We start from the raw sequence: 17,412 nt of genomic DNA on the forward strand, positions 1-17,412 counted from the left end.
GATCCCTACTCGAGGTGCTTTGTGGAGAGTACTTAAAGTTAGTACGTCGTCCGTCGGATGTGACGTTAAGCCGAGGACCCATTGGTGCCTTTCGTAAAGAGTAGGCTAATGCCGACGCCGGCTTTCTCTCCACCCTTCATCCTTTCCTGTCCATCCCCGATGGCGCAAATGACCTCAGTTGTCGGTCGCCCCTCTTAAATACTACTACTACTTATTATTGCTGGCAGTTCGTTCACTGATGGAAGAAAAAAGCCAAGCTACGTATTTTATTGACATTTTCATGCTTAGGGTCATTAGATTTTTGCAGGTGAATGTAATAAAGGCTATGCAAAACAAAATTAGTCAATAAAAAAGCACGTGTGCAAGCGTAAGCACGCACGCACACCCATGCATTTACAATATTTCATTGGTGGGAAAAGTCGGAAAACAAACAAATTGTCACTTGAGCGACCCTTAAAAATATTATATATCCGTGAAAAACCTGACAGCTGGCAACCCTAGTCGCTCTTACCATTCCAATCTATCTCCACGAGCCCTCCCCCCTAGGGTGAAAACACTCATGATAAAAATTCATAATTTTTGCTGTTAAGGCGCAATATGCATTTTACAGACCAGTTATCGTAAATATATGGTAGATAAAACGATACTTCTAAGTTTTTGAATTTTGCTATAATTTAACCCTTCGTTCCCGAATCAAATCCTTCCTCTGCTGCAATTTTGCCTACTGTGGGACCACCTTAAAAACCAGGCTTGAATAAAATGATAATAATTTATAATTACCGTAAGAATCAATGCATATAAGATGCGTCATCAAAAAGATGTGATAGATTATGAAAAGGTTGCAACTACCTGCCTCCGGTATTATGATCTGTAAGGAATTCATTCACTTCTGACGTGATTTTATAACTGCTCCTCTGCATTGCTCCTACTTTCTACCGCGATCCCCTCGGATCTCCTCAGGATCGCTGCGTTCTTTACGAAGTGAGTGAATGGCTCGGCAGTATATCTCGCTGTTGCCTGTTACCTCGTCACAATCGTGAAACACCGCATATGTGTTATGGATACCTATTCAAAGATAGCATGAATTTCGGTAAGGCAGCGTAGTGGCTCCCCAACTACGTTGGATTGCAACTACGCCGCTGCCTTATGAGCTAGAAAAGGCTCTATCATTGCTTTTTTTTACACTTGACGTTTATTTTATCTCCAAATAACTATTCATTCACGTTTCCAGGTGTCATTGCTCGTTTCTGTAGAAAACTGATAGCAGGCGGAAGACAGCTACATGACAGAAACATGTTGGCAGCAAGGCGAAGCTAATCTTTTACGGATGCCGTTGTACTCCATTGTTTTGTTACAATGTCTCCTCCCCTTTTCGTTTGTCGCTGCCCTCACTAGCTGTCACTGTTGTCTTATGAATCTCGGCAGCGCGAGTCGCATCGTGGTGTCTGCTGTTGTGTGGCTCAAATGTGCTTGATGTCGTCGTACGGTTAAGTGTGTGAGTTGCCGTGTCAAGAAAACTGAATTTAATACAATTATAAAGTGCAGTGTTTTAAACAGAAAGCGTGCAACATAAACTCGTATCACTGGAGGTTTTACTTCTGGCGTCTTAAGAAGGGGAGAAAGAACGGACCAGTACTTCAAACATAATGAGTAAGTGTGCTAAATTCGTTTATACTTTTCAATCGCAATAAATGACGGAGATGAATGGTTGTAATTAAGTGCGCTAACTTTTGAATTAGCAAATAAATAGAGGTGATGCTATATTTCAACGGCATATTAACAATGATGACGAATATTCAATTCAGTGGAATTCAATTTTATTGCACGGGATTAAACCTACTTTCAAAAACATGAAGCGTTAGGAAATTTGAATATGACCGTGGCTATTTTTAACTGTCAAAACGGTTCCATCAGTAGACTAACGTATTTGCTAACGACTCATTGTTGGTTTTTCCTTTTGGATTGTTTGAAATTAATAACGGTTTTCAATACATCTTGAAGTTTAGCGAGCAGGATTGTTAAAGCTACCGAATTGACCATTAAATATTACAATGTACACATTATTTACCATTTAATGTTAGGCATTTAAATAGAAATCATGTGGGAGTTATTTGAATCAATTGTCACTGATTATATCAACATTTTATGTAGTTTGTATTAGTTGGGAGAGTATGTTGTGTGATATGAAACAAAAATTTTGGAATGGTTCTTTTGAAGGCAGCCTTTTTCTTGTCAGCTAAACGTTTGCCTTATTTATTATAAGTTGTAATTTCAATATTTCTTTGGTTTCACTGTTAGTTTTCTGGCCACTGAGATATGAAAAGGTTTGGGTCACTTTGCCACATGTGAACTGCAATAAAGTAACCAAATATTCTGTAAAATCACACAATTGTAATCGCATGCGTCGTGAGTTCTACTTCCTTTTTTAAACAACAGTGTGTCTTCAAATTACAATTTTTATTTATTTAATTTTTTAAATTTATATGTACTCTGCAAACCACCGCCAGGGAGTGTGGCAGAGGGTGAATACACACCAGAATAAGATACTTAATAATAACCTTGATTTTTTAATAATTTTGATACGGTACTAGGCTTGTCATAACAACGTTTTACAAATCTGACTCCTCTGCGCTGCAGGCGATCCAATTCGGCGATCAATCCAGCATCATGAGGACCCCATGTACTAGCAGCATATTCTAAATGAGGTCTAATTAGCGAAAGAGAACATTTCCATTGATCTTTTCATCACATTTTATGTTCAATTCTGATTGCCATTCGTCGCACCAACGTTATATAGCATTAAGGTAATCTTGTAATGCTATTTTATCCGGAGGACTACGGATATCTGTGTAAACTACCAAATAAACGTATCTTATTATCAACCAATGTCTCACTGAATATCTCCGATAGCTTGCGACATCGTTTCCGTCAACCGGTGCCCACAATGGAAAATTCGTATGATGGAACAGAACGTAGTCTGAAAAATACTAGCAACCCCGATCAAACCTAAGCTCGTGTTTTTAAGGATTAGCGTCGGAAATTTCACCATATCTAGAAATAATATGTAAGAAGTGGCGGTGACTTGCAGGGTATATCAAAATTAAATTTTAAAATATCTTTCGTGCGCTATTATTATCGTTATGCCACGTTATACCATAAATCTAATGCCAAGCGATCTTTATACATTTATATTTATTTTAGTACCCTGCAAGCCACCGTTAGGGTGTATGGCTGGGGCCGAATACACACCAGACTAACTTTGACCTGAACATGACCCCAACCGCGGTCGGAAAATGTTATTCTGAAACCTTATCGTTTGTGGACAAAATGACATCCCAAATCCATCTGCTCTACTCTTGATCCCTCTTATTGTATTGACATGATCTCTCCTACCGTGGTACGATGGGGGTAATAATACATTTTCAGCATCCAGATCTTGAGAAAAATAAAAAATTACTGTAGGACATCCACAAAAAGGGATGTTTTTGATGAGATAACTAGGAATTTTTGTGCTTTAATTTTATTGCTTGGCTACCTCAAGGCAAGTCGAATTGGAATGTACATTCCATGTGATACTATAAACTATCATTGTCTGACCTTACTTTCATGTTAGCATGGTACAAATTCGTTTTTTTGGCGCGATTAATGTTTTGCCAATTTAAACGGCAGGAGTATTTCCAAAAATATATGATTAAGTTATTCTAAGATACTATGAACAAAAATGCGTATTTGCTGTATGTAAAAGTGTTATGCCTTGCTACCTACATGCATTTTCCATAGAATTGATCTCCTTCTGTTTAAATGAAACATGATATTTTGAAGTTGTTATTATTAAAATGGCAACTGAGAATTTTAGCTCGAAATATTAAATAATTAGTTGAATTTCAAGGTCAGAAACTTGCATTACTTATCATGTAGTTGTATAATATGTAAAGAAGAACTATGAGTACTCATTCGTGGGAATAAACTGACTCGTATTTGAAAATTTGTAACGGCCTCGGTTGAGTTCTGTGATTGGTTAAGATGGGAAGCCAATGGCGTGGTAAAGCGCAGGATTTAAAATTCTCGGAACGTCAGCAGTGTGACCCATCAGAAACATTCCTGCCTTCTCGAGCTTGGCAAAAGATTTATTATTGTTAAGTTTACGATTAGAATGAATGCAAATTTAGTGGTACTCATCACCACGAATTTTTCTTTCGCCTTTTTGAGTCTCCCTGTCTTTAAGTAATTAAATGAATGTATTGTGTTCTATTGGTTGTAAGATCAGTTATGGATAGGCTGTGGGTCGTGGCTCATGTTGGCGTCAACAATGCCGCCGACCGTGGATCTGAAGAGATTCTGAATTCCTCCAGGGAATTGAACTCGGAAGTGAAGCGGGTGGGTGGTGTCGATGGGGTTGATGTGATGCTCTCGGTCTGCAGCCTTGTTCCGAGGATTGATTGTGGCCCTCTGGTTTAAAGCCGAGGGGAAGGCTTCAATCAGAGGTTGCGTGCTTTCTGTGGGGATATCGGGGCTTCCTTTGTCGACCTCCAGCCGGCAATCCAATCGCATAGGAACCCCCTGAACCGTTCTGGGGGTCAAGTCTGTAACTTATCTCTCTCCTGGAGAAACTTTAAAAAGTTTTCTTCTCCAGAATATATCCAGATGCAAGTCCGTAACTGGGCTGGATAAATTTTTCTGCCGACCGGAAGGTAGAAAAGTCTGGACTCAAATAAGTTTATGGAAGATGAGAAGTTCTCGTGGGAAGTGCTTCGCGAGCCAATGGAATCTTTCATTACTACTTGTTTACATAATACGTCAACCGAATCCGTATTGTGCAGACGAGTATCATGCGGGGTATGAAAGAGTTTGTATCCTTTGTATATTTCATATTTAATAGATATTTTGATAAATAAATTTGTCGGAGATGCTACTGCAAAAATCTGCCTGGAAGTTTGCATTGATAGGAAGATGAGTTACTAAAAAAATACAACTGGTAGATTAGTGTCAAAATAGTTATTTTTAGTATAGTTAATTTCATATTTAATGTAGCCAACAGATTCAGGTGAGATGTAGTGGAAGTTCGTCATTATGAGGAATATTATATATATGTATATATATATATATATATATATATATATATATATATATATATATATACACATTCAAACACGAAATCCCGCCAAACGATGAGTATATATATATATATATATATATATATATATATATATATATATATATATATATATATATATATATATATATATATATAACGATTGTACGGAAAAACTCACACGAGCGGCACAATAATGGGCTGACACAATATAACACAAATAGAAAAGAATAGACACATTTAAAAGAACACTCACACGGTAAATTGTTCGAGCTTTCGGCCCTCTCAGAGGCCTTCTTCAAGAGAGACTCACCGTGTTCTTCTAGAGAGAATTTACCGTGTGAGTGTTCTTTTAAATGTGTCTATTCTTTTATATTTGTGTTATATTGTGTCAGCCCATTATATATATATATATATATATATATATATATATATATATATATATATATATATATAATCTTTACTCCACCCTTGAATGCTTGGACAGTATTAGCCGTTCAACTACAAGTTAACGATGGCTATCATAAAAAGTGATGTAGTGATGTAAAGAAAAGGAAAACTTGTTGATAACAAACTATTCCGTCGTAATCGGACCAAGCTCATCCCATCAGCTGTTGTAGTGCAGAACCAAGGAATAGCTCCTTCCAAATTTTAATTCTCTCTTAATATTGAAGTACTCTATTCACCCACTCACAGTAATATTATAGTCCTTCATTTTACCGTCGAAGAAAAGCATGTAATTCTCTATTTGCTCATCTTCAAGTAAGACAGATATGTTATGTAGTTGAAGTTTATCCAGTACAAATCATAGTGAGATGGCCTGAATAGACTGTACAATTTTATTTTAAAAATCTTATAGCATTCTGATTTTTTGCTCTGAAATGGTAGTTTGAAAATACTGAAGCGTTTGAATGATACGTGAGAGAGATAATGATGGCTCTGTTGACAATTTTAATTGCCTCTGTCAAAAACTGATCAACGAAAATTTAAGGCAATATAGGAGGTGTCTCAGGATCATAAACAAAAGGATTGAGAGTAGGGCAAAGGATTACTTAGGGGATGATCAGTTTGGGTTTAGGAAGGGGAGAGGTACGCGTGATGCCATTGCAGTAATGAGATTATTAATGGAGAGGAACATAGAATACAACCAGGAGGTATTTGCCTGTTTCGTATATTTCGAAAAAGCGTAAGAATAAAGTCTAAGCTAAACATTAAAATAGGATGGCAAAAAATAGAGCAGGTAGAACAGTTTACGTATCTCGGTAGTGTTTTGGAACAACACGGTCAAAGTAGTAGGGACGTAAGGAGAAGAATTGCGCTAGGCAAAGAGGCTTTCACAAGGAGGAGGGAGTTGATGACGGGGACGTTGAGTAAGGATGTTAAGAAAAGACTCGTAAATCTATTACTCCGGAATCTATTTCTCCGTGCGACTGCTCTGGTCGATGAATCTACTTGTATATCGACTGTAATAGAGGGGAGAATGTTAAGCAAACGATGAAAGGGAAGGAACAGGATAGGGATGTTGGACGGGATGAAGGGAGTAAGAAAGTACTCAAGAGCTGAAGAGGAACCTGATGTAGAGTAGGACACTGGATTTTGTGTTTTGTTAGGAGTCACAAAATATTTAGTTGGTAGCTGTGTCCATCCAAAAACCTACCTTAATCGGTAGATTACCTAATAATAATAATGGTAGGGAACCTGATGTAGAGTAGGACACTGGATTTTGTGTTTTGTTAGGAGTCACAAAATATTTAGTTGGTAGCTGTGTCCATCCAAAAACCTACCTTAATCGGTAGATTACCTAATAATAATAATGGTAGGTGTATGTATATTTTACATTGAGTTAGGGAACTGCAACTTTTTTGTCGTCGGATATGGTACTGCATTCTACGGATAGTGCATAAATGTATTAGTTAATGAAAGGTCACTGTCCTCAATCATCATGTCGTCAAGCCATAATATCATGACATTTCTTAGCGAAAGCTCTTTTCGGCAGGAAGAGAATATGAAGTTCCCATACCTAGTTAACCATACCATTTGTTTTAATTTTAATGTTTTGTTTGTTAATAATGAATTCCAAGGGGTAGATAGCAGACTTAATCTACACAATGTATAAAAGGACTCTTTCTCATCCGTTATAACGCAAAATCACACCAGCCTAACGAGTTAGTTAACCTGCTTCAGCTTAGTCACTTTTTTCACAGCTGAAAAATCTCATAAACCGGCACTTTTAAAAGTAATGATTCTTGCCTCGCTCGTACACCAACGTCTTTTCGTAAGCATAGTCTATAGAAACATATGATTACAATTTTTCATGAATGAATACTTTATTAACGGAAGGATACATTATGGATATTATGGTGAGCAATTAATATCAGTGCAATATTCACCCAAAAAACAATCATTTACGAATAAGTGAAATTATGCCACCAACGTTTATATTTCAATTTCTTGGATATTTGAAACTCAAATTCTAAGTAGCAACGACGGTCAATGATGCATGTAAATCGAACAGTGGTATGACACTATTAATATAATGTATCCCTTTCGTGATTTTTACGGAAAATATTTACAACGGAACCAATTAGCTTATAACCTGGAACAACAAAATACTATTATTGATTTTTTGCAACATGTTAAATAAGTTACCTTTGCATAGTCCTATAGTGTGCGCCTTTGTCTCTACCTCAAAGTAAAAAGGAATTTGGTTGATGCCTCGATCAAAACCAACCTGTATTAATTTTACACAGGATATCAATTTATTTTTAATGAATGCACAAAGCTAATCATTTTCCCCAAAAAAAGGCGTTAGCCTTGGAACCCGGGTTGCCTGGAAGGACAACAATTTTTTAAAGTTGAAGTACCTACTTAATCTACACTGCTGAAATTTTGCTCGTTTGTACCGTAGGTATTATGGTCGTTATTTGCATGGAACAATTGGCAATATGCATCAACTACTTACTACTCGGAACGTACGAGGGTCATCCGGAAAGTAGTACCCGTTCGTGCCGCATGAAGTGCTGACGACGCGAGTAGCCGCTGGACGAGGTCAGATAGCTTCAGTGGCTTGTCTGCCTTCTCTGAGCCAAGTTGCGTGACGCTAGCATTGCCTGTGTTGTTTCTGTGATTGTTTACAATGTTTAAAAAAATTGAGAACGCCGCCAGTTGTGAAGTGAGGGCAGTGATTAAATTCCTCAATGCAAGAAACGTTCGCCCATGTGATATTCATCGCCAATTAAAGGAGGTGTATGGAGACAATGTAATGGACGAGTCGTCTGTTCGGCGGTGGTGTCGCAACTTCAACATGGGGAGGGGGAACACACACGACGATGACCGTTCGGGGAGACCGTCTGTCATTACAGACCAACTGGTGAGCTCAGTTGACGAATTCGTGAGGAACGATCGGCGCGTCACAATTGATGACATCTGTGAGCATTTTCCCAATGTTTCTCGAACAATTGTTCATGAAATTGTTAAACACCATCTGCATTATGCAAAAATTTGTGCAAGATGGGTCCCTCGCGTATCTCAATGAGCTGGCGGCGAAGGACTATGCAGCAGGAATACAGAAACTTGTCACACGTTATGACAAATGCCTTAATTTGCTTGGAGATTATGTTGAGAAGTAGTTTAAAGTATCCTCTTTCAAATAAAATTTTTTATGTTTGTTAATATTTACTTTTGTGTCTTTATTTCACGAACGGGTACTACTTTCCGGATGACCCTCGTACATCAACATAGTACCCCGCAAGCCACCGCAAGGGCATGTGGCGGGGGGTGTTAGGTCACCACCCGTAAAAGTGAAAAAAACCACAATCAAAACAAATAAATGCTCCTTAGGATGATGTTAGAAATGTATAAAATAAATTGCAAGCTAGAATTTGATAAGCAAGAAGGCGAAATTCGACTACCACATGGACATGTAACATACAATGGTCTCCACCCACAGGACACGGGCAGGGAGTATGACCCAACGCTGCAGGTAGCGGGAGGGTCCCCCCACAGAGAGAGACGAGGGATGGAAGGTGAATCTTATAAACAGAACAGGCAGAGCAACCAATGATGTAAAGAGCACTACATTATTTAATGACATTCTAACGCGGCAATGCAGAAAGAAAGGTTTTTGACAAAAAAACTCACGAGGTTATTGAAAGTGCAAGCAATTGAGCAGACCTAATTATTCCCTAGACACTAAGGGTGGCAAGTGGAATTTTTGCTGTTTCGAACCCTACGATTGCTATCCCGTATTTTCCCGAATTTTATATACATGATCCAAGCGACCAAAGTACGAGGGTCATCCGGAAAGTAGTACCCGTTCGTGAAATAAAGACAAAAGTAAATATTAACAAACATAAAAAATTTTATTTGAAAGAGGATACTTTAAACTACTTCTCAACATAATCTCCAAGCAAATTAAGGCATTTGTCATAACGTGTGACAAGTTTCTGTATTCCTGCTGCATAGTCCTTCGCCGCCAGCTCATTGAGATACGCGAGGGACCCATCTTGCACAAATTTTTGCATAATGCAGATGGTGTTTAACAATTTCATGAACAATTGTTCGAGAAACATTGGGAAAATGCTCACAGATGTCATCAATTGTGACGCGCCGATCGTTCCTCACGAATTCGTCAACTGAGCTCACCAGTTGGTCTGTAATGACAGACGGTCTCCCCGAACGGTCATCGTCGTGTGTGTTCCCCCTCCCCATGTTGAAGTTGCGACACCACCGCCGAACAGACGACTCGTCCATTACATTGTCTCCATACACCTCCTTTAATTGGCGATGAATATCACATGGGCGAACGTTTCTTGCATTGAGGAATTTAATCACTGCCCTCACTTCACAACTGGCGGCGTTCTCAATTTTTTTAAACATTGTAAACAATCACAGAAACAACACAGGCAATGCTAGCGTCACGCAACTTGGCTCAGAGAAGGCAGACAAGCCACTGAAGCTATCTGACCTCGTCCAGCGGCTACTCGCGTCGTCAGCACTTCATGCGGCACGAACGGGTACTACTTTCCGGATGACCCTCGTAGATGAAATTATGCAGTGAATGCTGTTTTCGCTAAATGGGGTCAGAAATAAGATGCCTAAAAGAAAAATTTACTTGTTGAAAAAATGGACTACAATGGCCTAAAGTGCGTGCTACAGAATCAATTTGCTAATTTTAAGAAAGATGGTAATCGCTGGAGTACTGAGGATACGTGGAATCACTTCCTTGAGACCACGCACTCAGCAGTCAACAAGTTCATTCCCCAAAAAAATATAAAAGATAACTCGGAACCTAGACGGTACAACGCGGATGTTAGAAAGGCATTACGACGTCAAAGGCTATGTCACGCCAAGATGAACACATTAGGGATGATATCTGCAGCGAAAAAGGAATGAGATCATTTATAATTACAAGATATGTAGGGAAAATGCCAAGAAGGAATTTCGGAAAGCGTTAAGCGAATTCCAAAGGAAAACATTAGCGGAAAAATTGAAAGAGAATCCGAAAGCATTTTGATCGTAATTCCGAGAGGTTCAGGGAAATAAATCAACAGTTAATTCACTCAAAACTGATAAAGGCGAAAGATTAGCCAGCATACAAAGTAACTTTCCACTGTCCTTTACTGGACAGTGGAAAGTTACTTTGTATTCTTAATTTTATTAAAATGAATTTCCACAAGTTTGAGCCGGGAACAATTGAATATTAGCCAGCATTTTGGGAAACACCAACTTATTAAAATCCTTCTTTGAAAGCGTCTTCACCAATGTCTCACCGAATGTCTCCGATAGCTTACCAAATCGTGCCAGCCAACCGATGCCCAAAATTGAAATCTCATGTGGTGGAATTGAAAGTTTGCTGAAAAATATTAAGTCCAATAAATCCTCCTGGCCCTATCAAATACCCTTTGGCATACTTAAAGATTTACCATCGGAAATTGCACAGTACCTAGAAATCATATTTGAGAAGTTGCTAGTAGATCACAAGGTTCTCAGTGATTGGAAAACGGCTAACGTAACACCAATATTCGAAAACTGAGACTAGGAGGAACTGAACAATTACATACCTAGTTTCCTCACATCCATTTCGTGCAAGGTTATGGAACATAACTCGTATGGTATTAATAAAAAGACGTCTCTTCAGCAGTGATATTGAAAATATGTTATTACCCCCGTCGTACTACGTTAGGCGAGATCATTTCGATAAAATTAAAGAGGTTAAGCGAAGAACGGATAGATTTAAGATGTAAGTTTTATCCCGCAAACGATGAGGAATCAGAATAACTTTGACTGCCGTTGCGGTAAAAATATTCGGGTCAAAATTAGTCGGTCAGTTTTCATCCTCTGCCACACATCCTAGCGGTGGCTTGCTGTGTACTAAAAACACAAACAAAAATACCTCTAAGATAGAAAAAACAACAAAATAATTGAGCCTTGTGATGACTAAGGAACGGGTTTTGTAAACTGAAATAAATATTTTAAAAGTTGAAGCCCCTTTCGCTGGTTTTTACCTTATCGTTTTCCATCTAAATAGTGCTGAAACGCGTAAATGAATCTCCTGTGGCCCTTTTTGTGCTGACTAATTGGAAGCGAGTTACAGACTTGGATTTGGAGAAGAGATTTGTAGATCTATTTTCCCCAAAGAAATGCGTGGAGTCTTGTACCTTTGGAGTAAATATACGATCGATTTTTATCAAGTGAAAATGATGCATTGACGTTACCAGCAAAGCCCACGATTTCATCATTCGCATTCGCGATGAGAAATGCCATCGAAAATAACTTTTGTAATGTGAGGTGGGCTTTTTCATAGCTGTTCGTACGTTTATCTTCGTGATTTGCGAGTTACCAAGAAAAGAAATGGTTTAATATCTGCAGAATTCAAAGTTATGGAAGCATCTTCCTCACAGGGTAGGGACGCACCGAAATGAAAATATTTATGAATGGGGAGAACTAAATTATTTTAGTTGCCTTGCCTGCTTTTCAGAACGAAATTCTTCGTTTACCGTATGCAATAGGTAGACCCGAGTTACATATTTATGAATATTCTTTGAAACTTTGAATTACCTCTTATCCAAGAGTTCAGGGACGCTTAATATGTGTGTAACCATAGAAATGTATTCTCTTTTTTGTATGATAGTCATAACCTTGTTTATAATGACTGTATTTTTTCCGCAGGTGGCATATTTAAAAACTTTTTCAGGTACATCTTCGGTGGCGCTAAAAATCCTGAATTGCAGTCGAACGCTCCTTCGCAAGTGAGCTGTGATTTTAATAATCATGAGACTAATTGGGCAGAATTTTGGCAAGAAAATCAGGTAAATGGAACCTTCTAAATAGGCGCTTTTTCATACGATTTGGCGATTTGATTGTATGTCGAGTAATTTTGTTATTATCGTAAATAGGTGAACTCTATGAAGATAACATACCAATGTAAATCCCGGATATTATTTTACTTACCCCGAATGGTCGACTACCAAATAATAATAATTATATTGGTAGTTTAGGCCACGGCATGAGGTTAAGTTAATTGACTGCCGAACAATTATCGTGACCACAAGATTACTGACCATCTCGTAAAACAATCAGAACTACTCGAAAAAGATAGCAACTGGTGACCTAAAACGCCCTTCATCATGCCACTTTGGCTTGAGGGCCGGATTGAAATGCAAATGCTGTTTAATCCTAACGATTGTTTATTACCAAAATTCCCCGGTTACTATTTCCAAGCTGAGCGAACGAGAATGCCGAACGGGATGATTCTGCTGTTCTTGGTTTCGCAAAGTTGGAGATTATTCTGAAAAACATTTGCATTAGCTAAAATTCCAATCACGGAAATGGTTTTCGGTCTCTAATAATTATTTTATGCAATGTATGAAGAGGTAAAGGATTTTTTTCTTTTAGACAAGCGTTCGTCTCATGTTTACCAATATGTATCTCAAATAAATTCTGGAAAACGAATTAACGATGACACCCTGTAATATTGCTGGTGCTCTTCTGCACTACGTTCATAAAAATGGAAAGGGTAATCTGCAGCACTATAATCGATATATATATAAAATAGAGTCTCACTTGAAGAAGGCCTGTGAGAGGGCCGAAAGCTCGAACAATTTACCGTGTGAGTGTCCTTTTAAATGTTGCTATTCTATTTGTTTTCTATTGTGCCGTCCTATTAATGTGCCGCTCGTGTGAGTTTTTCCGTACAATCGTTATATATATATATATATATATATATATATATATATATATATATATATATATATATATATATATATATATAGTGTGTAGTTCTAATAATTACTTCTGTCTCTGAATGTAGCACGATGTTTATCACAAATTTTGTTGTACTCGCTGCAGTCATTCGTATTGAACAGGGATTCTCTATGATCAGTTAAATTTTCCCCTTAAGGACAACATATTTAGGATTTCCGGCGGGAATTGGGAACGCTATTCGGCACCATGTTTACAGTGTGCCCTGTAGATTACACGTATTATTTGGTAGTCTTTTTTTTTCAAAAAAGTATTCATATTTAATCGAAAAGCATACAGCGTAGAGTTTATGATAATTACATGACGGTATCTATTTCTTATTCATTGTTTTCTTCCAATCGGTTTTCTTTCTAAATGCAATGCGTGGCTCATTATGGTGATCACAGTATTTTCCCATACAGTGTCACGAGAGATCGTCCCATATTCCCTAGGTTGTCTTTCAATATGCGACCAACTACTGATTGATTTTATATGAGCCCATTTGTTTGTAGTGATTGTAATTGATTTGGAATCAATAAATGATTAATTAAAGAGACTAAATTTGCTAAAGAGTAATATTGTGAGTAGCCATTGTGACTTTAATGAGTGAATTGAACTCAAATTGATATGATTTACATTTGATTTTCAGGAATCGAAAATCGAAGTGAGAGACGACGAAACATTTGGTCCAAAAACAAATTCAATTCACGATGGACATTTTCGAGACCCTTCGTCCGCAAGCAACAGCATGTCACCCAAAAACGATGAGTGGGATTGTGATTATAATGTTTTTTCAGAATCACTCAATGATGCACCTGATATAGGAGATCTGAAAGAAAAATACATTGACATCTTTACCGAAGAAAATAAATCCCTATTCACTGCCCATAATGACATGGATGAAAAGGACGATATAAAGGTCCCTAATTTATTTTCTGCCGAAGATAAACCCGACGGAGGGAATAGTGGTCGTGATATAAAAGAGGAACAACCCATTTTGCCAGATCTTTCTTCCGGTGAATCCAGCGACGATGACACTTTGAAAGGTGAAGAGTGCAATTACGAGAAGGAATTGCAGAAAGAGGAAACAAATGAAGAGGCTTCACGCGGAACACTGACTCAAAACTTGCGTATAAACGATAATACCCAGGTTTCTTCTACCTTTCTCTGTATGTCTGATCAGAATTTACCTGAAGGTATAGTGAAACCTCGAATTATGACTGTAATACCTATGGATAAGGTGAATGTTATACAGAGCAATGGCAAATATGTCGTGGATTGCGACGACCAAGGAATTACAAGCTTCCTCGTAATGTCGAAAGGTCCATGCTCAGTACCCATTAACACGACGCCACAAGTCCAGAATGTTGAATCAAACTCTACCATTGCCAGCCGGCCCCGGCTTGAATCGCCAGCCGTCACCGAAACCGGCTGGCCTCATAAGTTGCCCCTTTCTTGCAAAGACATGACCCTTGAGGAAATGTACCGGAGATTCACCCAATGTGACAGTAAAACACCTTCCTCAAAGCAAAATGCTGGTGCCAACAGATCTCCCAATACAAATATCAAGAAACTCATGGACGTGAACCTTCATTCTAGCCTTGCCTACACTCCTGAGGCCAACTCCTTGGGGACGCCACCGAAGAGTTCGGTCTCCTTGGCCGGTCCAAGTGTCCCCTCCCCAAACGCCTCCATAAGAACCCTTGGATGTGTTTCCGCGGCCTCTGGAAACCGAGGAGGCCGTGGGCTGCCTTCACCTCGCTTGACTTCCGTATTGAAGACAGCAAAAAAGAACGCTGCCACCACGATGACAACCACAGCGAGCCAAAATGTCGGTGTCATCAAGGGCAGAGCTATTACCGGCATACCAAAGAAAGCTTCCCCGCTAACTTCAACGAGAGTTCACGGTGGGACAAGCAGCAAAACCTGCAAGTCAATGAACCTTCATTCGCGGGAGCTGGAGTGTAAAAATGTGCAGGTTAAGGATGAGTTCGCCACGACTAAATCTAGCGCTTCCCAGAGCGAACAGGTGAAGAGCGAGACAATTTCCTGGCCCGGGACACCGCATCCTGGACCGGCACCCAAAACCTCGTCAAATGCGGGGACCGCTGATGGCCAGAGAGGAGGCGTGCAGGCTGTTTCTGGGAAAGATGTTGGCAATCGCAGGGCTGTGAATTCCCACTCCAAGAAGGCGGCGGGTTCGGAATCCAGACCTACCAAGAAGACATCCTGTCTCCTGGGGAAGAGGAGCAAACTTGCGAACACGACGGGTGAGCATGCCGCCCCCGTAAAAAAGAAGCCGATGCATGGCGGCAACAGCACACCAGGCCGATGTAAGCGGTCCAGCCCCCGCATTCAGCTGTCCAAAGTTTGTGTCCAAGGGAAGCGACCAACTACCGCAGTGGTATCATACAAGGTTTGAGGCACTGGGCGGAAGTGATTAAATGTGGAGACTTGTTTCAAACATGAAGCGAAATCTCTTGAATTTAGAGCACTCGTACAATCATCCTCTTCCAAGATTTTCTCTAGTTTCTACAAAATATACGTAAGAATCTCCAGGGAGAGTTTTTTCTTCAAGTGGACTTTTGACTGAGGACATAACTAATTCTGAATCTTATGATTTTCGGAAGAAAAACTGTTGTGTTTTTTAAAGAAGTGTTTGTGTTTTTTTTTAATTTTTACTTAAGAGATTAAATATTAAGTATTATTTTCAATGAGCTGTGCATTTATAATAAGACTACTTATTCTTAATTTTTTAATTTTCACTTTTTTAATCACTCTGTGGTTCCATTTAATTAAACTGTCATAAGTTGATATTTTTTAGACCATATGGTTTATTGAAACTTTTTTTTTTGGAGACTCTATGACTTTTGTTGCATTTCATTTATTATTTTTTTAAATGTAATTTTGATTTTGCAGTGAAGTAAGTCCTTGATCTCATTCCACAAACGCTTAAATTTTAATGCATGAGTGAGCGTTTGAAGTTAAATGTGTTATTTTTAATTTAAGATATTGGATTTGTATTGTAAAGAAGTTTTTGTAAAAGACGTGTTTATTGCTGAGTTAAGTAAAATTTTTGACTGCACTCCTTTTCTGTTTTTCCTGGGTCGGCTGAATGGAGAGCTCACCCTGGGACAGTTCGAATTGGTGGAACCCCGACTAGAGTGTGGGTGTCGGCCTTTGCTGTTTTTGACTACACTCAACTGTGTTTATGATATAATGTGTCCTCAGCACCTTGCAAAGCAAATAACTTCAAGGATTAATTCTAACTGATTTCAAATTTAGCGAAGTTTGCCCAGAAATACTTCAATTTTTCAGAACTGGTAAGCAATTATAATGGAAATTTTTTTTAGAATGAATCTGGGAGAAAACCGTCACAAATTCGGTCAAATAAGCTGGGAATTTCCACGAGTTACTCTTTTTTTCAGCAAGTTTAACTTGTTTAACAAGAAAGTTTAACTTGTTATACAGTAGTAATAAATCATTAAATATATGATCCACACACACTGTTCATACATACAGAAAGTCCTCGGATTTACAGTTCGATGCACGCTGTACGAAAGAAATGGGTGTGGTGACGAGAAATTCTCTCTCAAGGAGTTTTAAAAAACATATTTCCCTCAAAGCAATAACAATCCTAGCTTTTGAAAAAGAAATTTTTGACGCATTTTAAGAAAAAAAAAATTGAGAACGAATTATACTTTTAACATCTTGTCCATCAGATGGTAATGACAACAGAGTGTGTCTTGGAGGTAAGCACTCTTAAAAATGGAGACAGTTAGTATGTACTAGCATGCAGGAACCAAAAATGAAGATTTATCTTTTTTACCTTTTAATGTATTTATTGAAATTTTAAGAATTTTCCTTAATAGTCAAGAGACCGTGAACATCAGTACTTCAGGTACCATAGTATACACATACGTGAAAGTACAGAGTCAACCCTTGCAATATTTAAATCTTGAACAAAATTATTCACTCTGAAAAAGTTACATTAATGTGATAGATATTTTTGTTGATGAAAAATTGAAAGTTCTTCAAAATACATGGAAGTCGTGCACCATACCGCTAAACAGCATTCA

General features: G+C 38.5%; 1 protein-coding gene across 1 annotated transcript; it reads left to right on the forward strand.

Annotated features, from left to right (window-relative positions):
- Positions 1-1,423: 1,423 nt before the first annotated feature.
- LOC139696558 (uncharacterized) lies at positions 1,424-16,063 on the forward strand. Its single transcript, XM_071595361.1, has 3 exons — positions 1,424-1,650; positions 12,263-12,402; positions 13,983-16,063. Exons 1-3 carry the CDS (start codon positions 1,647-1,649, stop codon positions 15,753-15,755), a joined length of 1,917 nt encoding a protein of 638 aa, XP_071451462.1. The 5' UTR covers positions 1,424-1,646; the 3' UTR covers positions 15,756-16,063.
- The last annotated feature ends 1,349 nt before the right edge of the window (positions 16,064-17,412 follow it).

This window comes from Hetaerina americana, unplaced genomic scaffold (genome assembly GCF_022747635.1).
Source record: "Hetaerina americana unplaced genomic scaffold, ioHetAmer1.1.p SCAF_7, whole genome shotgun sequence".
NCBI lineage: Eukaryota > Metazoa > Arthropoda > Insecta > Odonata > Calopterygidae > Hetaerina > Hetaerina americana.

Bases quoted from the DNA above. Each gene is read 5' to 3' on its own strand.
- LOC139696558 (XM_071595361.1), top strand. The intron at 12,403-13,982 runs GTAAATGGAACC...TTTGATTTTCAG, and splicing joins AATTTTGGCAAGAAAATCAG to GAATCGAAAATCGAAGTGAG.